Here is an 18,926-nt window from a genome sequence, read left to right as displayed (position 1 = left end):
TTCTTTTGGCCAGAAAATACTCAAGGAGAGCCCGCGTGCAAGATGCATGTGCTGAAAGCCTAAGGAGCTTAGCACCGTTTTGACCGGTCATTTAGTTCAAGCTCTCGAAGCTCAACCGCCGTTTCATCACGAGCTCAAGCTGACCTGACTTCTTGATTAGGATGATAGGAGTGAGCGAAAACAGATGCGGAGGAATTAGAATCAGGTTGATTCACACTTAGCTTTACAGGTTCGCGTTCGGAGCTTGGGCTTAGATTTGCGAACAATCCGAGAAGCGTCCGTCTTGTACAAGCCGACAGTATCCCAGGAAGTCGACGAATTCTCAAGATATCTTTCCGCGGGTCCAAAAGCTCTATCCATTGTGAGAGAGTTCGACGAGTATTAGAGTGTCACACCGAATACGACTCAGCCAGGAGACCCTCAGGTATTTGCGAGGGGTGGGAAGCGCGGTTCACAGGGTGCGAATGCAGCGACGGATCGTCAAACAAATTAAGAGCGTTCAAGGAACTTGACAAAGACTCGACAAGACATTGATAGTGTGTTATAGACTCGATTTTTATTTGACTTCAGCGTGTCATCTCATTCCGATAGCCTCTAGTTTAGAGGTTTCTCCGAAACACCGTCGGAAGCGTCGAAATACCGTATCCACCAAGGACGATCTCCCGAGTAGGAAACCAAATTGCTCTGAATCAAGTGAGATAATCAATCCTCACTTCAGCCATCAATCTCCAACATTTCCATGTATAATAGTTGTTAATAGCGCGCAACTACGAGTTAACAACAATTGAATCGTTCAAGTTACGCCATTCTCGTCCATCCTGAACATGGGGATCGCTACCTTCCGATTTCTCCGTAAATGCTGGCGCGTTGTCATCCAGGAATCGTTCTGCTGACTCATTCAAATTAAATTCACATTTTCTTTTTTCCACTCGTTGTCGAACAGTCAAACGAGAGTAACATCAGTAACAACAGTACCCACTAAAGTTAATTCAAAGAATCCTGTCCTCGGAAAACGACGAACAGAGTGATTATGGCCAACCTCAGATAATGAACTCTAGCTGTTCCATCGTGTGTGACACAGATGAGGGTATGAATAAGTTATTCTCGTAAAGCTACATTGTAGGCAACATGGTGTTGTTAGGGGCTCGCGACGGCTAGACGAACGTGGGCTTCTCGTGGATATTTCCAGAGTTGGCCCCATCGGGTCCGATCGCGAGCAGTTTTCATAGTCTCCTACCTAGACTGTATGATTTGTAGTAGCAGCAATAGAAGAGGTCGCCGATCATGAGTAGCAGTTTTACGGGAAGAGCCTGGAACTCGGAATCTAGGCCTCAGACCTGGATTTTCGACGAGTCCGTTCACGCGTACCACGGGTTCTTGCGTACCCAACGAAGTTTCATTCCGGCGTCCGTCCGGATCTTGATTGAAGCTGCCTCGCAGGCTCTCACGGTCTCCTTAACAGACTGCATGAGGTTCTGGGCGTTACCGACAAGCATTTCGGTAGCCTCGCGGTCTTCGTCGGAGCCTGGAATGGAGAGACACTTCAGACAATCGAGAAACGAGCCACATAATTTCAGATCTGCTAGAATCAGTCCAACGCGATCTCGAGTTCCATCGAATAGTACGCGAACTTGAAAGACCCCGGACGTGGGCCGAGGTCAAGAACCGCACGATCGTGCATTTCTGAGGCTGCGCTCTCGATCAATTACTCCTGGCGGAAAAATACTGCCACTGCCTGATCTGAACCGAGGACCATTATGTTTTAATCCGGGATTCGGGAATAAATAGGATGTTCGGGACAAGAGGATGATGGAATTATTCTGCCAACTCAGGACTAGGGAGGGGAGCTAAGCGAATCAGACGTTTGAGGGTCGGAGGGTCACACACACACACGACTTGGAGGAGCACCCATCTATTTACCACAAATGATCTCGCTGCCATCTGGTGTCGGAATAGGAGCTAGAAATCGAAAATCATAAGCACATTCTAATCAATCGATCAACCATTATTATTATTATTCAACTATTCAATACTCAATCCATTCATCAGTCAGGGGGTCAATACGTATCGCCTCCAATCGCAATAGGTGTCTGAGCGTTCGATTAGGCCTCGGAAGTTACCCTCAGTAATCCATCATATAAGTCATTCGAGTCGTCTCTATCGTTCAATACAATGACGTCGGATGAAGAGATAGCGAACGCAAGAAAATTCCAAAGAGAGAATCGTGCCCGAAGGACTGGATTCCCCAGGATTATCAGTGATTGTCGACTCGGAATGATTCCGTTTCCTTGGAAAAGACCACGTCACAGAGGGCTCAAGATATTTTTCTTGAGAGACTCGGAATGACAGCGTCGTTCCCCCGCGTGATATCTCGTCTCCATGACGAACGTTGCGCGAACAATTCTCGGCTTGAGCCGATTGAACTCACCCTGAGCGCCGAGCATGGTAGCCTTGACGGTCGATAGGATTTTGAGCTGTCCTCCAATGGTGGGAATCCTTTCGCAGACTTGCAAGATGGCCGTTCGCATTCTGCGGTCCGTGCAGAGACGGGCATGTTCCTTAGCGAGTCTCGTGACTTCTTCGGACGCTTCGGCGATGGCCTTCGCGCAAGCGATCAATTCTTTCTTAGATCCTCCCTCACCGCGAACGAGCTGAAACGTGAACGAGGACATGCTGAGTGCTTGAATTTCCTTCCCTCGACAACAAGAGAAATCATCACCTGATTGTAATCTCGTTCCATGTCCCGAGCGACGGGAATTAGGACAGGACAGCACTTTCCATTCAATGGTCAAATTCTAACCTGCGACAGCCGGGCCATGAGCAGAGCCATCCTTTTGGCAGCGGCGATGATCTCGTTGTCCTTGGACGACCACTGCCTGACCTCCTGGTGCAACCCGTGGGCAGCGGCGAGAATCGGTTGATTCGGTTGTGGCACCGGGAAAGAATCATCGTCTTCGTACTCGGGTGGGGGTGGTCGGGGAGGTACGCGGTCTCCAGCCGGCGGCGGAGGACGGGGAGGAGCATAGTCTGTGAAAAGAGAAGCGTTGAACAGGTCAGACTCTCTGGGATTAGCTGAGTAAGTTTCCTCAACGGACGGCTCTTTCGTTGACAGGACGAGCATGCTGGGGTTCGACACACGGGCAAGTCAAACTGTTTCACTCGATTATACCTCTGTGGAGACCAGTTTGTGCCAATGGGGCCATTTCCTGGCGCAGAATGCTGTCCAGATCTACGCGGTTGTGGATTTGACAAGGTAATATCAAAATTTGAGTTTTCGAAGATGATAGTGCTCATGAAATATCTACCCTCGGGATCGAAAGATGCTTTGCTTGAATGAAACATTACCGTTTAGGGTGAGATTGTTCATCTGATCGTCGAACGGGGAGACAGCGTTGCGGACACCCTGGACGGCCTTCAGCAGCTGCGTGGAGGGATCAGAACTTTAGGAAATCTGTGTAAATTCATGCGCAAGCTGACATGGTCTTCTTCAGCGAAATTTGACGGCTAGGGGAATAATTCTCACTGCCGAGTTCGCTTACGCCATTGTTCGCCGTTCTCCATCTGGAAGCTGCATCAGGATCATGGATTCGCTGCGCCACTTGCTTGGCGTTTTGAATCATGGGTGCGATCGCATTTTCGAGCTGCGTGGAAGCTTGGAGCAGTTTGGCAACATAATGGGGATCTTCAGAGTTATCGCATTCTTGTTTGCATCGCATCAAAACGCGATTGCCCAAGCGAGCGATCGCCGATGAGTTATCAACCATGTCTTGCGGTTTTTGGCGGGAAATCGAGTCTTCGCACATGTCGGTGTGCCTGCAATGCGGTCAAGGGTGGAAATGTGTCCTGACAAATTATTGACTTTTATTATATTATCACCGATAAGCTGGCGAGCTTCCGAGATTGAACGGTATCTCGGGTATGCGGCCAGATCCGCGTTGTCGATTGAGTCACGATACCTTTTGATCGCTTCTTCTGTCGCGCGCACGAACGCGCTGATATCGGTGGCCTCGTCGGCCAGGTTCCTCATACGATTGACTTGATCTTCGTATTGGCCTCTCAAGTTCTCGAAATGATCATCAGCAGCGACGTTGTCGGGATACGTCATACGGATCTTTCCAGCGCTGATCAACTGAGGCGTCAAAGACTCGACGTTGTTGGCGGTGTTCATCAAGGCCTCGGCGAGACGCTTGTTGTTGGTAGCGCCCATGGCGACGTTTCTGGCAGTTCTCGCAGTTTTCCTCGAAAAATCGCCGAGGCGGCGAGCTTTGTCCTGGAAGTTGGCTTCTCTTCCGGGCATGCTCTCGGGCGCGTGGACCGCCTCGACAAACTGTTTCAGAGGCGTGTGAACATCGATGAAGTCGTCGACGACGCGGTCGACGAGACCTTTCTGAATTCGGCCGCGAAGATCGTTCAGTCTGCCAGCCAATAGTCGGCCGAGATTCTGCGCCTCGGGAGTGTGACCCAAGCCCTTTCTGCAGAGGTCCTTCAGCTGATTTGTCATGTTCTCAATCTCGTTGCACAATGAGTGGATCGCGGCACGTTCCGCTGGCGGCATCGTTTCGGCAATGCGTCTTCCTTCTTCAAGCAGGGCGCGTATGGCGCGCTCGCCATTTCCAGCATCGTCGAGACTAGGGTTGTAGCACCAAGCGAGAGCTTGCTCGATTTTCGCGGCAATATTCTGCGACCCACGCAGGCCGCCCCTTTCGACGTTCAGGATCGCCTGATTGATCAATGAGTTCAATTCCCGGAGCTTGATCCCGATGTTCCGCGCGAGCCCAACTGCTTGCGGGCTGTTACCTTGTCCGCTGGTGCGAAGTTCGCATAACGCGTTTAGCATCGACTCGATGTCGCCGCAAGCTTTCAGAATCGCATTGCGGTCGGCTGGGAGCGCGCGCTCGGCGATTCGACGAGCGTAGTCCAGAATGTAACGGATGGACTTCTCACCGACTCCACCCGGCATCGCTGTGGGGTCTTCGAGCCAGTCGTGGGCGTACTGAATGCGACCCTGTATGGCGTTCTGAAGTCTTTTCATCCCGGTAAGATTATCGCTCTCCCATTCGTCTTCGTCGTAGGTCGTCAGCTGCAAAACGCGGATGATCTCATTGATTTCTTCCGACATACGGTGCGTGAGGTAATTTCGGTTCTCGGCAGCTTCTTCGACGCCTTTCCCGCCCTGAGCCTGGATCTGGACATAGATTTTCATCGAGCAAACCAGGACGGGGGCGAGCATTTTCACAGAGTCCAGGCACCTGTAATTCGATGGAATAATCGTCAGAAAAATCTACACGGGAGCTCGGAGGAACGCAGCAAACAATGCCTAATTGAGGTTAGGATCATGAGAAATATTCTCCTCTGAGTCGATTCCTCTTTCTCGCTCCCTTGTTTAATAGGGCTTCCCTTCAATGGGATATCAAGGATCCCGCTACTAACCGAATGAGGATGTCGCGATGAACCTGATGAGTGAGTTCTTGTTGACGTCCATCGACGTCTTTCGACACTTTGGCAAGACACGGCGACATGTCCTTGACGAACTGGACGAGATCCTCGATGGATTCGATCACTTCAGCAACCGCGAGATACTCCAGAACCTTTCGGCACTCCTTGACAATTTTACGCACTTCGGATTCGTCGAAGCAAAGAAGCAAGGACGACGTTCCTTGAAGTATTCCTACGGTGGAGAAAAAATATTTGTCAGTGAGAACCGCGGCAAATCGTCGAATCTCGGGCAGGTCTTCACCCCGAATAATTCATCCATCATTCATGAAAAATAATTCATCGACTTGGAATCTTCTGATTAACCCCTCACCTCGCGAGCCTTCAATGAGCTTCTTTCGAGCAGGCTGAGAGTATGGATCTCTGAGAAGCATCTCGCAAGCTTCCTCAAGCAATTTAGAAGAACGTTCGACTCGCTGCAAGGATTGCGGCATATCTTGCCGTAGGATGATGTCGTCTGAGGAGTTGATGGTCTCGCGTCCGACTTTAACGAGGTTGGCGACAGCACGGGACACCGCCTGCACCGGCCTTGAGAGATTCGGCATAGCGTTTCCATCTTCGGCCTCTTCGTGGAGAATGACCAGTCGCTCGACCTGAAATCAAGTCCTTGCCTTTGAGTCTCGATGTTTGGAGCCGGGAGATACGGACTCCGGCTCGTCTCCCGTATTCATGTCGGCCTCGCTCCACAACTTGGTCTCGAGTGCTCTCGCTACCAGGACCCAGACGTTCCAAGATTATTCGGAACTCAGCCCCCATCTGTTCATACGGATACGTTTGCCTTTGGAGAATGCTCGAGTTCCGGATCTCCCGCTTGTCTCAGACGGACTGGTTCAATTCTTCGACTGTTCCCTATGCTATGTGTGTGTGTTCATTAAATGATATAGGAGGATCGATGAATTAGGGTCAGAACTGGAAGTTTCGCGCAAAACATCCGAGGAGTTCATTCTGCCGCCGTGGAGTCCGTCTTGTGGGGTCGCAATGACTAGAGCCACTCTCGTCTCAGAACCGCCGTGAGCGAGCAACGTGAACGTTCCCATGCCAACGTCAATCCTCTCCACCTGTTTGTGTTGTGGACAAGATGGCGACTGCCTTCCTCGGAAAGTCTGTGCAGTAGTTGCGGATCGGGAAGCCGTGCCAGCAAGATTAGAGTAGAGTCCGTGACTTCACTTGTGTGTTTTTCTTGGCATTTGGTTCCGTCGCAGTCTCCCATCGTTTTGAAACGCCTTTTGTCGTCTTGTCACCCCCCTCTCGTGGTTTCTTTCGGAGAAATCATGTACGTCGGAACGTCTGTCATCGATCCTATGCTTCATCGTGATCAGCTGTTACCATTGTGATCGTATAGCCCACCACACATGTTGATGTCCCGTTTACGGTAATAATAACCACTTTCTCAGTATGCACTCTACACTGATGCAGGCCAAAGCAAAGAAAGAAGTCGACTCGTCCATTCACGTCGCTATCGAGGATTTACATTTTCACATGAGGAAGTGCAAGGAAGAAGGTGAAACTCTCCGCAAACAGAAGGAACATCTGCTCCAAATGCTCGACAACAAGACTCTCACCACGCGGCATCTTCACCAAAGTATCCAACAACTGGAACGGATGAATTCCGAACTCCAGGAGAAAGTTCGAACCCTTGGCGAAGAGAACGACCGGCTCCGGAAGGAGAACCGTGTGAGACCGGTCGCGAAAGAAGGCCGTAAACCCTTCAAGCACAATGTCGACATTATGGGATCGGAGAGTTGGGAAGATCTCAGTATGAAGCTGCTCGAGCAGATGGAGCGAGACATCAACGACCTGCACGACATGGGCGAAAAAGTCAAAGATCGGGACGGGTCCGCTACATCTACGGGCGAGGCTCCGGTCAAATCACCGACCGACGATCGGGAAGCGATGCAAATGGTCACCGAGATGAAAGGCCAGTTGAGCACAATTAAAGAACGCCTTCTGCAGCAGAAAGCGCTGCTGCAGAGCGCAGCGAAGGAGCAGAGCTCGGACAGAGCGACCCCACAAAGGCCTTCGGACGACTCGTTCCGGGTGTTTTTCACTCAACAGCTGAGTTCAACAAAAAAGCCTGATGGCGGAAAGCAATGCCCGATGTGCGAGGAAACGCTGCCATCGGGAACCACCCAAGCAGAATACGAGCATCACGTCATGTCGCATCTAGGGGCGCCGGCCTCGCATCGTTTCTGAGCTGATCCCTTGTTCTTAATCTCAAAAAACTGCTCGGATGGATTCTCCGGCAGTCGGAGCTCAAGAGAACCAGCGAGGCCCCTCGTTAAGCTGCGATGTGATTCGTGATGACGACGAAAGAAATAGTCCGCCTGACGATAGTCGAAGCCGGAGCTAAATTGAAAAAATTGCGACACACCTAACACTTGAGAAGCCGGGAGTTTCCCCGAAGCCTGTTTCAAACACTTGAGGCGTGAGATGATCGTTCTCTAAATCATTCACTCGTTAGCCAAAACTGAGATTCTCGCCCGCTCAGTCGGAAAGCATTTAAGATGGGGAATTCCATTCATCGTCCGGTGCCGCTGGATGCTCTAGACTCTGGTCTACATACATACTTTCCCACCAGTCCACTAACTTTGGGCATGAATGGTGAGCGCGAGCTATGAACCGTGTGATATGCGAACGACAGACACAATCGAGAATATATTCGTGACTTGAAAAAATCAGGAATGCTGATACCATCCGTCACGATCAAGTTTATACTCTGTGAGAATGCGAGCTCAAGGTGCTATGCACAAATATTTATTTTCGAAGCTAGCTATTTATGGAAGTGTTTTGATGCGTTTTCTAACGACAATAAACCATCGTGACCGATCATATTCGACCTGACTTCCCCGGAGCCGTATATTCGTCCAAACTTCGAATGCGGATTTATTCCACTGACCATAAAAGAGGAATTTTCTCCTAAGCTCTAATAACGGAGATGGAATCTTTTGTCAAATATACGTTTCTACCTCTCTATTTTCGAGATCTTGGCAGGATCCCCGTGCATACACCTCTTGTCGGGGTTCCCTGTCGATAAGCGAGCGATGTTGACACACCCTTGGCGAGTTGTCTCCTTTATGCACACACCAAGCCGGAAGATTCCGATCTCGCCAAGCAAATATGGATAGACGGCTTTTTCCGATGCTCTCTACATTCGACACCGAGAAAAAGTCTCGCTTGGTCCCGGGGCCGATATCATGAGAGGAGCGATGAGGACCCGCGGGCAGTAGGAATCGCTTCCAGAAAATACAATGATGCCTCGACATTTAATCATCGACAAGATGCGTTCTTCACCTTCCTGTGATCGTTGGCAAGCCTTGCAGAGAACGCCTACTGAAATCATTGGCACAAGACCCGGTCTCGGTCCGGAAGGTCTCCGCCGTCGTACAGCCTACACCCTCACTGCGCGAGCGAGCGAGCGACCGACCTACCGACGACCAACCGACCGACCAACAGACCAACGCAAGGGGTCGGTTCCTTGGTTCGCTGGTTGGCTTAGTAGCTTGCTCGCTCGTTCGTTCTCTTGTCTTCCGTCCTACCCGCCTGAACTGATGGTACCATCCTCGAACGGGCGAACTCTACCCACGGACCACCAGGGCTTCGAAGTGGCTTTGTTCTTCGAAGAGCCCTACAGAGACAGATACGCCGATGTCCCGGACGCACCCACGTCGAGACACGTCGGGCCAAGAGCACGGAGAACATGACACTCTGTGATGAGAGTGAATAATAAGCAGGATCCTGTGGACGGAAAATTTGCGGACTAGGGAACGATTTCCCGAATACGATACCAAGCAACCGACCACAGATGTGCTCCCTGAATCAAAGCTCCGGGAGAAGCACATGTCGCCGCTCTGGTTCGATAGAAGGGAAACCTCATCGGCAGCGTAACGTGGGTATGGCGGGGCGGTGTGACCGCGCTGCTGATTGTGAGTTTTGAGGAGCGGCCCACGCGTGAATCGGTTTCTATGGGATTCTGTGAGAGGTAAGAGGAGCAGAGAGAAAATCTCTATAAGCGAAGAGACCGACCAACCGGAGTCGGAATCAAGCTGATCTGGTCGGCCGATCCGAGGTCCGACACGCTGTGATCTTGCGGCTCGGGTGGAAAAAATGGCGGCAACCGGGGACCTCAGCGGGACGCCGGAGCTGAAACAGGGTGCTTCCTCCGGCCGGGATCCCCTTCTCAGGGTGTGAGCACCGGGTCTTTTAGAAACGGATTTGAGGTTTGCCCTTTCATGGCAGCTAAATTCTATTTCTAACGCGAGGAGTGTCCACTGGCTACTTGCGCTCGAAGCGTTGTCGGCGACGTTGCTAGATGAGTCGACCCGGGGTCGAGGACATCGCCATGCGGTGCCAACAAGACATGGCTACGGGAACCCGGCACGTCGATTCGATGAATCATTTACGCTTTTCATTGATACTCGTAATGGTGGTGACGCTGTCGCTGACGATGTAGCGGCTCTAGCGAAGCGAGTGTGAATCACCGCTGGCCTGTGACTCATCCAACCGACTGACGTTCTTGAGAGTCTCAGGCGCTCTACAGTGTAAACAGACCGATTTTTCCTCCGAGACGACAATAAGCGCAAATCGCATCCGACAGCGGAGCGCCCACGGTATTGGTTATGCTGTGGTGGTGACCTCGCAACACTCGGTAGGTCTAAGCGTAGGTTTCTCATCGCGGCTCAACACTAGCGTAAACTAAGACCATTCTAGGGAGTCGAGTACGCTATTTTTTTTCTAATGCGGTGAAGAAACTGGATCTGATTGCGATCCAAAGCCCAGAGCGGGAGAGCAGGTCTTGACCGGGAACCTTCTGCTGCAACTCCTGGTCTTGCGATTCGACTCGAAAAATCTCAGACGCTCCCCGTGCTACATGACGTAAGATACGCCACCGGGTCGTAAAGGACTATGTGACGATAGTCACAGAATTCAGAATTACTCATGACCACACTTTGACTTGAGAAGATCTCCCGAGTTTTCTCTCCCAATACATGACGTGAAGTGTCGCAACGCCACTCGCGAATAAATATTCTAGACTCTCGAAGAACATCATGGCACTTTCTACAGAAGCACAAAAAAAATTCTGTTCATCCCACAGATGGCCCCGGTCGTTGTCGTCGCTCAACGACGAATCCTACGGAACTTCCAAATAGGACCAAAGCCGTAGCGAGAAAGCAGGAGCCAGATCCAGAAGAATTCTCGAGTTTCCGCACGAGAATTCCACGAGATCGTTTCTCTTCCGACAAGGAACTGCTGTCGATAATCAATTAGAGCTCTCCGTTTCTCGAGTTGCCGTTTCGATTGGGACTAGATTGAGAGCGATAGCCACGCATGTTCCCTTCCGTCTTCGATCAAAAAGAGATGGCTTTCAACCAGTTGATACCATGACATATCAACAAGTGATCAGCAGCGCTGACCTCCTTGTCTCGGAGACTGCGCGTATTTCTGACTGAGTGAATGAGAGAGAAGGAAGACGCAACCAAAGCGGACTGGCATAGAAACTCTTCCGCCTCTCTGTTCGCCTTTTGGGCAGACCGTCGTCGATAGAAGCACGCCCATGCATAACAAGGATGTTGGTCAAGGTCAACTAGAGGGAACGACAAGACCATTTTACAACCCAAGGCTGAACTTGAACCTCAAATTTCCTGTGGAGATTTTCCCCTCCTAATCTCGAGAATCCTCGTCAGCCTCACACTCAAGCTCCGGGTGAGAGCTGATGCAGCGAGGAGTACTCCAGGAATTAGCACGAGCGCAATTCATTCAGGAATTATTCCGAATACATGAATGAATTCGCAGAAATTCTGTCAGCCTTCCCGGACAGAGAATGCTCATCTCCATGGTCCGAGTGTCGCTCAACATGTCGCTCCATGTCGACGAATAGACAATCTGGCTCTATTGTTTTGATTTCCGAAATGCTTCTCCTCGACACGACGACCCTTTGAACCATTGGCAAAGCAGTATTACCGCACGTATGCACCGTGGATGGAGTTCTCGCGGTGCAGGCCGTGACTGTCAAACCATTACATTCCGAGAAACCGCGATTGATGATACTATGTCGGGTGGACCGATCGGCAGGTTGAGTAGCCCAGCGGTGGCTGCTAGCTCCTAGCTCGTGGAACGTTTTATCGTTCCTACGGAACCGCAACGCTTTCGGCCGACTCCGAAGCGGAAGTGTCAGGGTGCAAACTACGACCGACCGTGACGGCAAACTCGCATGCTCGAGCGTACACCACCCACCGTCCGGTCCTTAATGATAAAAGCCAATATACGGTTGTCGTCTTTTCCCTTCCTTCCTTCCGACCGCCCACCCCTCGCGAGCGAAGAACCTAGCGGGCAGGCAGGTCGGCCAAGCCTGCGAGCTACCAACTTTCCTGTCTGACCTCAATCGCGCAACACGCAGACAGACAGATAGAATTACACTCTCACTCCGTGTCGCCGAGGAGCGCAATCCCAAAACGTCGACGAGGTGTTCAACAACAGATGTTCGACAGATGTTCGCCGATTTCATCCGTTCGGGGCATTTATTCCAATTACCGTATCGACGCTTCCTAGCGGAGAGAGCAACCTCTCCGGGACATTCCCGGGAATAATTACCAGCGAAACTCTCCCTCTTCTTAGCTCACAGTGTCAATAGAGCCGTAGGGGAGAACTCATGTGACGCGCGATCGCCATGCGGGCTCTTCAGAGCACGGTCCCTACAGGAACGCGTGGATTATTTCGAGTGTCAGCGCTGTCTACGAAATTTCGGGAAGGAATGTCGACACCAGTAGAGCGCTTCGCTCAGGGAACTTAACACATCGGAATAGGAGTGCTTGAATGTTGATGTCAGAGCTGCTCTCAGCTTCTAGAACTGACTGGGCAGAATTATTTTCACACGGAGAGCCGTTCAGAGTATCACCTCGCGGGAGCGTGCTAAACGCGGTGTTCTCCGTAGATCTCGATCCTCAAAATTCATAGCCCTCCATTGAGCCCTGCTCCGGACAATCGTTTCTCCATAGACCCGACCCGGAATATGAGCCGATCCCCGATAAGCGCGGAACATTGGTATCAACTCCGGAAACTTATTTTGAGACGGAATCCCCTCCGATCGTACCCATGGGATGGATATGTTCCGCTCATAAAATAAAACCTTCCCTACGTCGAGAGATACACGCAACCTTATCAATCACCCGGACATTTTCAGATGCCATAGCTCCGTGAGCAATCCGCGCTCCTTCTCCGTTCGACTGGGTAGTTGAGGCTCAAGTTCAACAGCATTCAAAGTTATTTTGGCGGGAGCTTCGAACGAGCGGAGGCGCGGCGCCAGCTCGCAGTCAGGTCTGCCCGCCTGCATGTGCGCCAGGGCTCCTCGGATTAGCGGGAACCGTACGCAACGGGGCAGTTCGGACTGGGCATGTTATCTGGCAATCCACCCACATAGAGGTCCATGAAGAGTTCCGCCAGAAAATATACCGTGTGGTGAGCCAATCATTCGCTCTATTCCCGCAAAACACAGCGGATTCCTCCCGCGGAGCCGCCGCACCAGGACAGGTTTCCCTATCCGATCAGCTGTTCGACCGAGAACCCCTCAGTTGCCGCTCTCTACCTTAGTGAGACTCACCTGATTAGAGACCGGCTCTAGGATGCTCGCGATGGTCTTCGTGTGGAAGACAGGCATGATTGTTTCGTTGATGGGCCGCTCTAGCCTCAGGTAGATCGGCTAGGGTAATCGAACAATTCACACGGAATCCTCGAAGTTCCCAAAACACAGAAGAAAAATGATTCACTAGAGAACTTCAGGAAACAGTGCAACTACAGCCACAGCACTCGGTGACAGTCGATCGAATTAACTTAGATGAGCAAACTAATGACTTGTGAAAAATATTCAGCAGGCGTTCGTATCGACGATTCGTCCGCTCGTCCGTCGGTTCGCTAACCGAACGCGCTATCGTAGGAGCTCGATGGTCGGTCGGTCGTCGTCGTCGTTCGTCTAAGAGCCCGAAGGGGACCTGGTTGCTAAACAAGACCACGCCAAGTTTGGATGAAGAGATCGACTCGAGCGCCCTCGGTGGCTTCAACAGCAAACTCCGCGCTTCAACTGTGCTGCTGGAAGAAAGAGATGGCAGCACATGCAACAATAACACCATCATCTCCTAAAGCCCAATATAACACGCAACCGAGCTCGCTGGTGGCGTGTCCTCTCGTTATATGGACGGAGGCTCGTGGATTGATGGAGACTCGTATGGCAGCAGCTCGCCACCGTTCTCCTTTCTGTTGCTCGAGGAACTAGATATGCCGCTTCTTGTGAGAGTACCTATGGAAAATCGAATTTCAGATTTTTCAGACCTCAGCTTTATTTAGATCTTTCGCCGCGCGAAGAAAAAATCAATTTCCTCTGAGGAAAAAAGATTTTTCGAGCATTGATGGATCTTCGTCGACGTCTCCGGGTCGACCGTCCGCGGGACGACGAACACTGCGGAAGCACCTCCATCGTCCGTCGCTCGCGCGAAAAAACGAGTTACGGAGAAGTCCAATTCCTGATTTATCCGATTGGGAAAAGAAGGCGAAGCTGTCTCGTTGTCAGCTTAGGAAAAACCGCTCGAGTGGGATCTGGTGCGACTTCCTTCTCGATCTCGCGCGCGCTGTTTTTGGTCCGGAGCTTCTGAGGAGGCCCTTCTCTCTTCGGCCGCCGCTATAAGCTGATGCTACCACAGAGCTGCTGCTGCTGCGGCTGTTGTTGTTGATGATGGTGCACCACCACTAGCGGCGGCCGGTACCGGAGAAGGCGTCTGCCTTGTTCTTGACACATCACTAACCAGCCAGAGAGCTAGCCGGAGAGCTTGGCAAAAGTGTAGAGGAGCTTCCAACAAACTAGCGGTGGTGGCGGTAGTTTCGTCGTGTTGAAGAGGGTAAGAGATTCCGAGCATCCAACAAGTAACCAACGCGAGTCGAGCGAACCGACAGACAGTTGAACCCGATTCAGCGAAAACGGTTCTGCGTACAGTCGATCAGCGACAGCCGATAGCAAGTGGGACGGCGCTTGCGACTCATGTTCTCCTTAACTAGTCGTAGTCCAGTGTGCCCGTTATATTCTTCTGTGTGTCCGTGCCGGAAAACGGACAAGAAGTGAACCGTCCCTCCGGACGTCGCGCACTTTAATTCCGTTCTGAGTATCGGAGAGCTGATCCCCGGTAGAGAGAATCTCGTGTTTCTGAATATTCATCGATCAGTCATGCGGTCCACGATGTCCGACTCGGACGGCGCGCGGGAGAGCTCCTAGTGACAGTGTGACTAATAGACTGTGTGTCCCTCCCTCCTCAGAAGTGAATTGGCAAACATCGACATCGAGCGTGAATTTCGAACGTGAAGCATGACCAGCTGATGTGGAATTCGACGACGGAAGGCAGCGGAACGGATCGAATTCCTCGATAGGATGCCGACTCGGCTCGAATGGGAGCGATTGAATCCGAATTATCGCTGGCAACGACAGTGATCCCCGCATCGAGCGCTTCCCCACCGGAAAAAGCCGAAAACGAGGAACGTAGAATTTTTTTCTAAGTCATGTTCAACTCGAAGAAATGGACGGTGCCGGACCAGGCGGAAATGGATCGGCTGCTGGAAGATCTCTACCCGAACGGAGCGCCCGACCGCCGTCAATATTTCACAGACTCGAAGAGCAAGATGAGACTCCAGTTGGCGTTGGACGGTTGCACGTTCAGCATGGTGTGGCTGGCGAAGAAAGTGCTCACCGAACACCCGAAATCCGACGGAATCGCCATGGAGCTCGCGTTCCGCTGGCTCCTCAAGGCGGCTCGGGGAGGCGACGAGACAGCGGTCGCCATGCTCATAAACGAACGACGCTACTGCCCGCAGATTCTAGCTCCTTTTGTGGACAATATGATCGAACAAGGCTACTCTAGCCACGAGCTCGCGACAACGTATTCGCGGCGGATTGCATCGCGCTTCAAGAAAATGTACACGAACGCCGACGAGGACGGGGTGGCCGCGGAAATCCAGAAACTGATTTCGGGCGACGCACCGAAATGCGAATCGTTGTTCTCGCAGTGTTTCGAGAACACGTTCGGAGACCTCGTGGCCCTCGCGGTGACCATCATGGTCGGCGGTCTGACCGGTTTGAGGTATCTCTCGGCGTTCGATCATCTATTGAGTCACAAACTGGCACCGATGATTGATGCGTTTTTTGCGTTTCTCTGCACTCTCCTACTAATTGTCAGCATAAAAACTTACTCGACGCTGTTCACCTGTGGAATGTACTCGCAAGTGATGGCGCTCGATGCCAAGTATCGGGACCGTCCGTTGCCTTTCCGGCTGAGGATTTGGTGGATAAGGATCAAACTTCATCTCCTGTCGCTTTTCTGCGTGACGTCCATGATCGTTCTATCGGTGCTGAGTTTCGCAAAAGTCTCGCTGACCGTATTCAGCTGCACGACGTATCTTATTTCCCTGGTCGACGTAATTCAACACCTGCACCTGTGGGCCACCAAGTCCCGCGTGCCAGACCAGTATATCGGTCGATATTCTCTTCTCCTGAAACTCATTTCGACCGTGTGCATGTCGTGTCTCTTCTCTCTAACCAAAGCCGAGTGGCAGGACAATATCATTACACTGAGCATGACTCTCGTCGCGTGCAGCCTCATTTATATCCTGCACGACTGCTCGGTTTTTACGTTCGCCTTCCTCACCTGCGAGTATTCCCCGATCCTGCAGGGGCTGTCGATCCTGAAAACTTTGATCTTCGTTTTCCACCGACACGTCACGTTTCATATTCCCAAGACCATTAAAATCCTCCTTGTCTTCCTCATGACCCTCTACGCGTTCCACAAGGTTCCGCCCGGGATCCTTTTCACGCCACAGGACACGACGTCGGAGGAAATTTACAACGCGTGTCGAACGACTCCATCGCTCGAAGCAATGGTCGCCTGTAGTCGTCTGGAAGGAATGCGAATCTATGGCACCTGTTACCTGAATTCGGTCCGGCTCGTGTCCAGGTCGAATTTGCAGGAAGCCTGCGGTCTGGAGACGTGGTCTCTGGACGACGGCTTCGTTCAGCTGGGAGTTAGCTCCTTTGAGAAAGTCAAAGTGGAAGTTAAACTCAGTACCAGCTATTTCACCGCTACGGCCACGCTCGATGATGACTCAATGGATGTTTTGCGGCACCTCAAAGCGAACGAGTACATCACCATCGACGGCGTTATAGAGTCAGCAAGGCAAGGTCCCGAACTGAATTTGATGCTTCATGCCATCGAGTACAACGGTCGCTATCTGGAAGTGAAGCGCTTGGGCACGGCTATCCGTCATTACTGGAAACATGTACATAATGTCCTCGCCGAGTGGAAGGACAGAACTCGCGATATAACCTCGTCGGAACCTGGAGGCAGATGGACTGTCGAACTGTAATGCTACACGTACCGAATCATTGTATATTCATGTTCTTATTTGATGATAAAATATAAGCGTGGTATGTTCGATAAGGGGTCGATGAGCTCTTCCCTTCTGACTGACCAACGCTCAGGATTCAGCAGAGAACCAGGAAATCCAACAGAAAATCTGGGGCGGCTCGTGAACTTGGAAGAATAAGATTAAGGTTTCGAGAGTTTTCCCTCAGAGAATTTCCTCCAGTTAAAGGAAACGCCTGGGCTGATGAACTCTGCTCCTCCGAGCGTCTGGTTTAGCTTTCCGAAATAGACTTCTTCGCCAAATGTTCCTTCATTCATCTCCTCGCGCTGTACACTCGTCCGCCGCTCTCTCGCCGAGCGTCTTTGAAAGCGTGCCTCCGCAGTCGAGTGTCAGTCCATGCTCGTGGAAGGAGGTGTTCCTACCCCAGGCCGGTGTCGGTGGGTTCTTTAATTTATGTGCCCTCTTCCATCTTCGATTCCCAATACGAGTCTGTCGAAAATCGTCTCAACCCGGGAGGTGAAGCCGTCCGAGCGAATCGGAAATGCACTGAATAAAAGAGGAGCAGAAGGAAGCGGCTGCGAGACGCATCGCACGGAAATCTATTTCACTTCACGAATAGGAGCTCCTGATTTGTTTACTCAAATCCAGATTGGATTTGGAGGCGGAGAGCGGTGACATTGAAGCTGACGAGGCCGCTCATTGAGTCGACTGTCTTCGCTATGGAATCCACAGCGTGCGAATCAGAGTCGAGTTTGATTTCCTCCCGATTCGAAAACTTCAGGGACCAGGGAGGCCATTCCCAACATTTTCAAGGAGGTCAGAGGTCAGCGAGTCCCGAGTCACGGAAGCGACAGCATTTTTGGGATACCGCGATTGGAAAGATGAAGCGAGACCGGCGACGCCGACGTCGGAAACGCGGACTTCGCACCCTCTTCGCGGTAGAGAATATCTGGGCGAATCATTTTCGAATCCCTCGGAGGAGGAGTCGTTCGCTACAATCCCCAACCTCTTCAAGCACATCATCCCCTTTGTATTCGCTCGCACTTCCCAACGAAGACTCAGGAGGCATTTGTCTTACGCCTTCAGACTCCGATCAGCCAACGTTTCTTTTTCCGCTCCTCTTGTTCTCTTCGCTTCCCCGGAGAGAGAAAACTCGCGGAACCATTTTTCAAGGAGCGAATACGGCTGTTGCGACTCTTCAACTGACTCGGGGTGAATCTCGCTTCCGAAACGTGCGTGCTGATTCGTCTGTTTTTCAAGCTGCCGTTGGAATACCGCCGCATCTCGATTCCTGCCTGAACCGACTCGGAGCAGCGAGCCACGTGGATAAGGCCACGGTACGGCAGCATTTACAGGCAGGAATGGTCGATTTCGCGGTACTGCGATTCAAGAATAACCTCGGTGATGAAAACCAGCTCGTCGGGCAGGGGGCGGATCCAGGAATCCTCTGAGGGGGGGGGAGGGGGACGTCAAGCTACCGGGGTCCTGCTTCTACATGAGGAGTAAAGGAGGTCGGAAGCCTCGAGGAAAGAGGAACCGACCGACCGACCGCCCTCCCCCCTGGATCCGCCACTGCGCCTGGCGTGTACCGAGACGATTCTTGACACCGTCCCACTCGACTTGTATTCTCGTCCTCGGCTCGACCGCTGCGTTTACGATGTCAGCCAAGTCACTCTCAGACCCCTGGTCAGATCTCGCCACTTACAACATGCGGTAGATAAGGACGCAACAAAAGGAAACTATCCGATCGGTGATAGACACGCGGAGGCACGCACTCACTACTCTATCGGTTGCTCCGGCTGAGGCAAAGAGCGATTCTCCGGTGGGTGTTCTTTGTGCGATCATTCCCCTCGCGATTAGAGAAGCCTGCGTCTGTGTTCCACGAAGATGGCTCCTCTGCCGTCTCGAAAGCTCCGGTCCTTCCGAGCGACTGACCTTTCTATTTCCGTCTCCTGATCGTTCGCCCGTGTGGCTAACGGGTAATGTTTTTAGAGATAAGAGATGAAACGACTGTCTGGGAATAGTGACCTCATCGGGTAAGG

General features: G+C 51.7%; 3 protein-coding genes across 3 annotated transcripts; 2 read left to right on the top strand and 1 right to left on the bottom strand.

Moving 5' to 3' along the window:
• Positions 1 to 1,186: 1,186 nt before the first annotated feature.
• Vinc (vinculin) lies at positions 1,187 to 13,144 on the bottom strand. The gene is made up of 9 exons (XM_003746059.1): positions 13,088 to 13,144; positions 5,807 to 6,086; positions 5,431 to 5,668; positions 3,957 to 5,249; positions 3,540 to 3,813; positions 3,346 to 3,421; positions 2,801 to 3,027; positions 2,429 to 2,651; positions 1,187 to 1,525 (listed from the first exon to the last, which is right to left on the bottom strand). Exons 1-9 carry the CDS (start codon positions 13,142 to 13,144, stop codon positions 1,359 to 1,361), a joined length of 2,835 nt encoding a protein of 944 aa, XP_003746107.1. The 3' UTR covers positions 1,187 to 1,358.
• Positions 6,569 to 8,131, top strand: LOC114828376 (uncharacterized). The gene has a single exon (XM_029112259.1). It carries the CDS (start codon positions 6,889 to 6,891, stop codon positions 7,684 to 7,686), a length of 798 nt encoding a protein of 265 aa, XP_028968092.1. The 5' UTR covers positions 6,569 to 6,888; the 3' UTR covers positions 7,687 to 8,131.
• A 1,129-nt stretch (positions 13,145 to 14,273) lies between the features above and the next one.
• Positions 14,274 to 16,961, top strand: LOC114828375 (uncharacterized). The gene is made up of 2 exons (XM_029112258.1): positions 14,274 to 14,375; positions 14,788 to 16,961. The coding sequence occupies exon 2, from the start codon at positions 15,028 to 15,030 to the stop codon at positions 16,882 to 16,884; it is 1,857 nt and encodes a 618-aa protein (XP_028968091.1). The 5' UTR covers positions 14,274 to 14,375; positions 14,788 to 15,027; the 3' UTR covers positions 16,885 to 16,961.
• Positions 16,962 to 18,926: the final 1,965 nt, after the last annotated feature.

This window comes from Galendromus occidentalis, unplaced genomic scaffold, assembly GCF_000255335.2.
Source record: "Galendromus occidentalis unplaced genomic scaffold, Mocc_1.1 scf7180000077488, whole genome shotgun sequence".
Lineage (NCBI taxonomy): Eukaryota > Metazoa > Arthropoda > Arachnida > Mesostigmata > Phytoseiidae > Galendromus > Galendromus occidentalis.
This window is presented reverse-complemented; position numbering and strand designations above follow the sequence as displayed.

Excerpts from the sequence above, each read along its gene's own strand:
- LOC114828376 (XM_029112259.1), top strand. The coding sequence starts at position 6,889 with ATGCACTCTACACTGATGCAGGCCAAAGCAAAGAAAGAAGTCGACTCG.
- Vinc (XM_003746059.1), bottom strand. The coding sequence starts at position 13,144 with ATGCCTGTCTTCCACACGAAGACCATCGCGAGCATCCTAGAGCCGGTC. Across the intron at positions 5,669-5,806 it reads GCTCATTGAAGGCTCGCGAG|GAATACTTCAAGGAACGTCG; the intron begins GTGAGGGGTTAA and ends TCTCCACCGTAG. Across the intron at positions 5,250-5,430 it reads CATCGCGACATCCTCATTCG|GTGCCTGGACTCTGTGAAAA; the intron begins GTTAGTAGCGGG and ends ATCGAATTACAG.
- LOC114828375 (XM_029112258.1), top strand. The coding sequence starts at position 15,028 with ATGTTCAACTCGAAGAAATGGACGGTGCCGGACCAGGCGGAAATGGAT.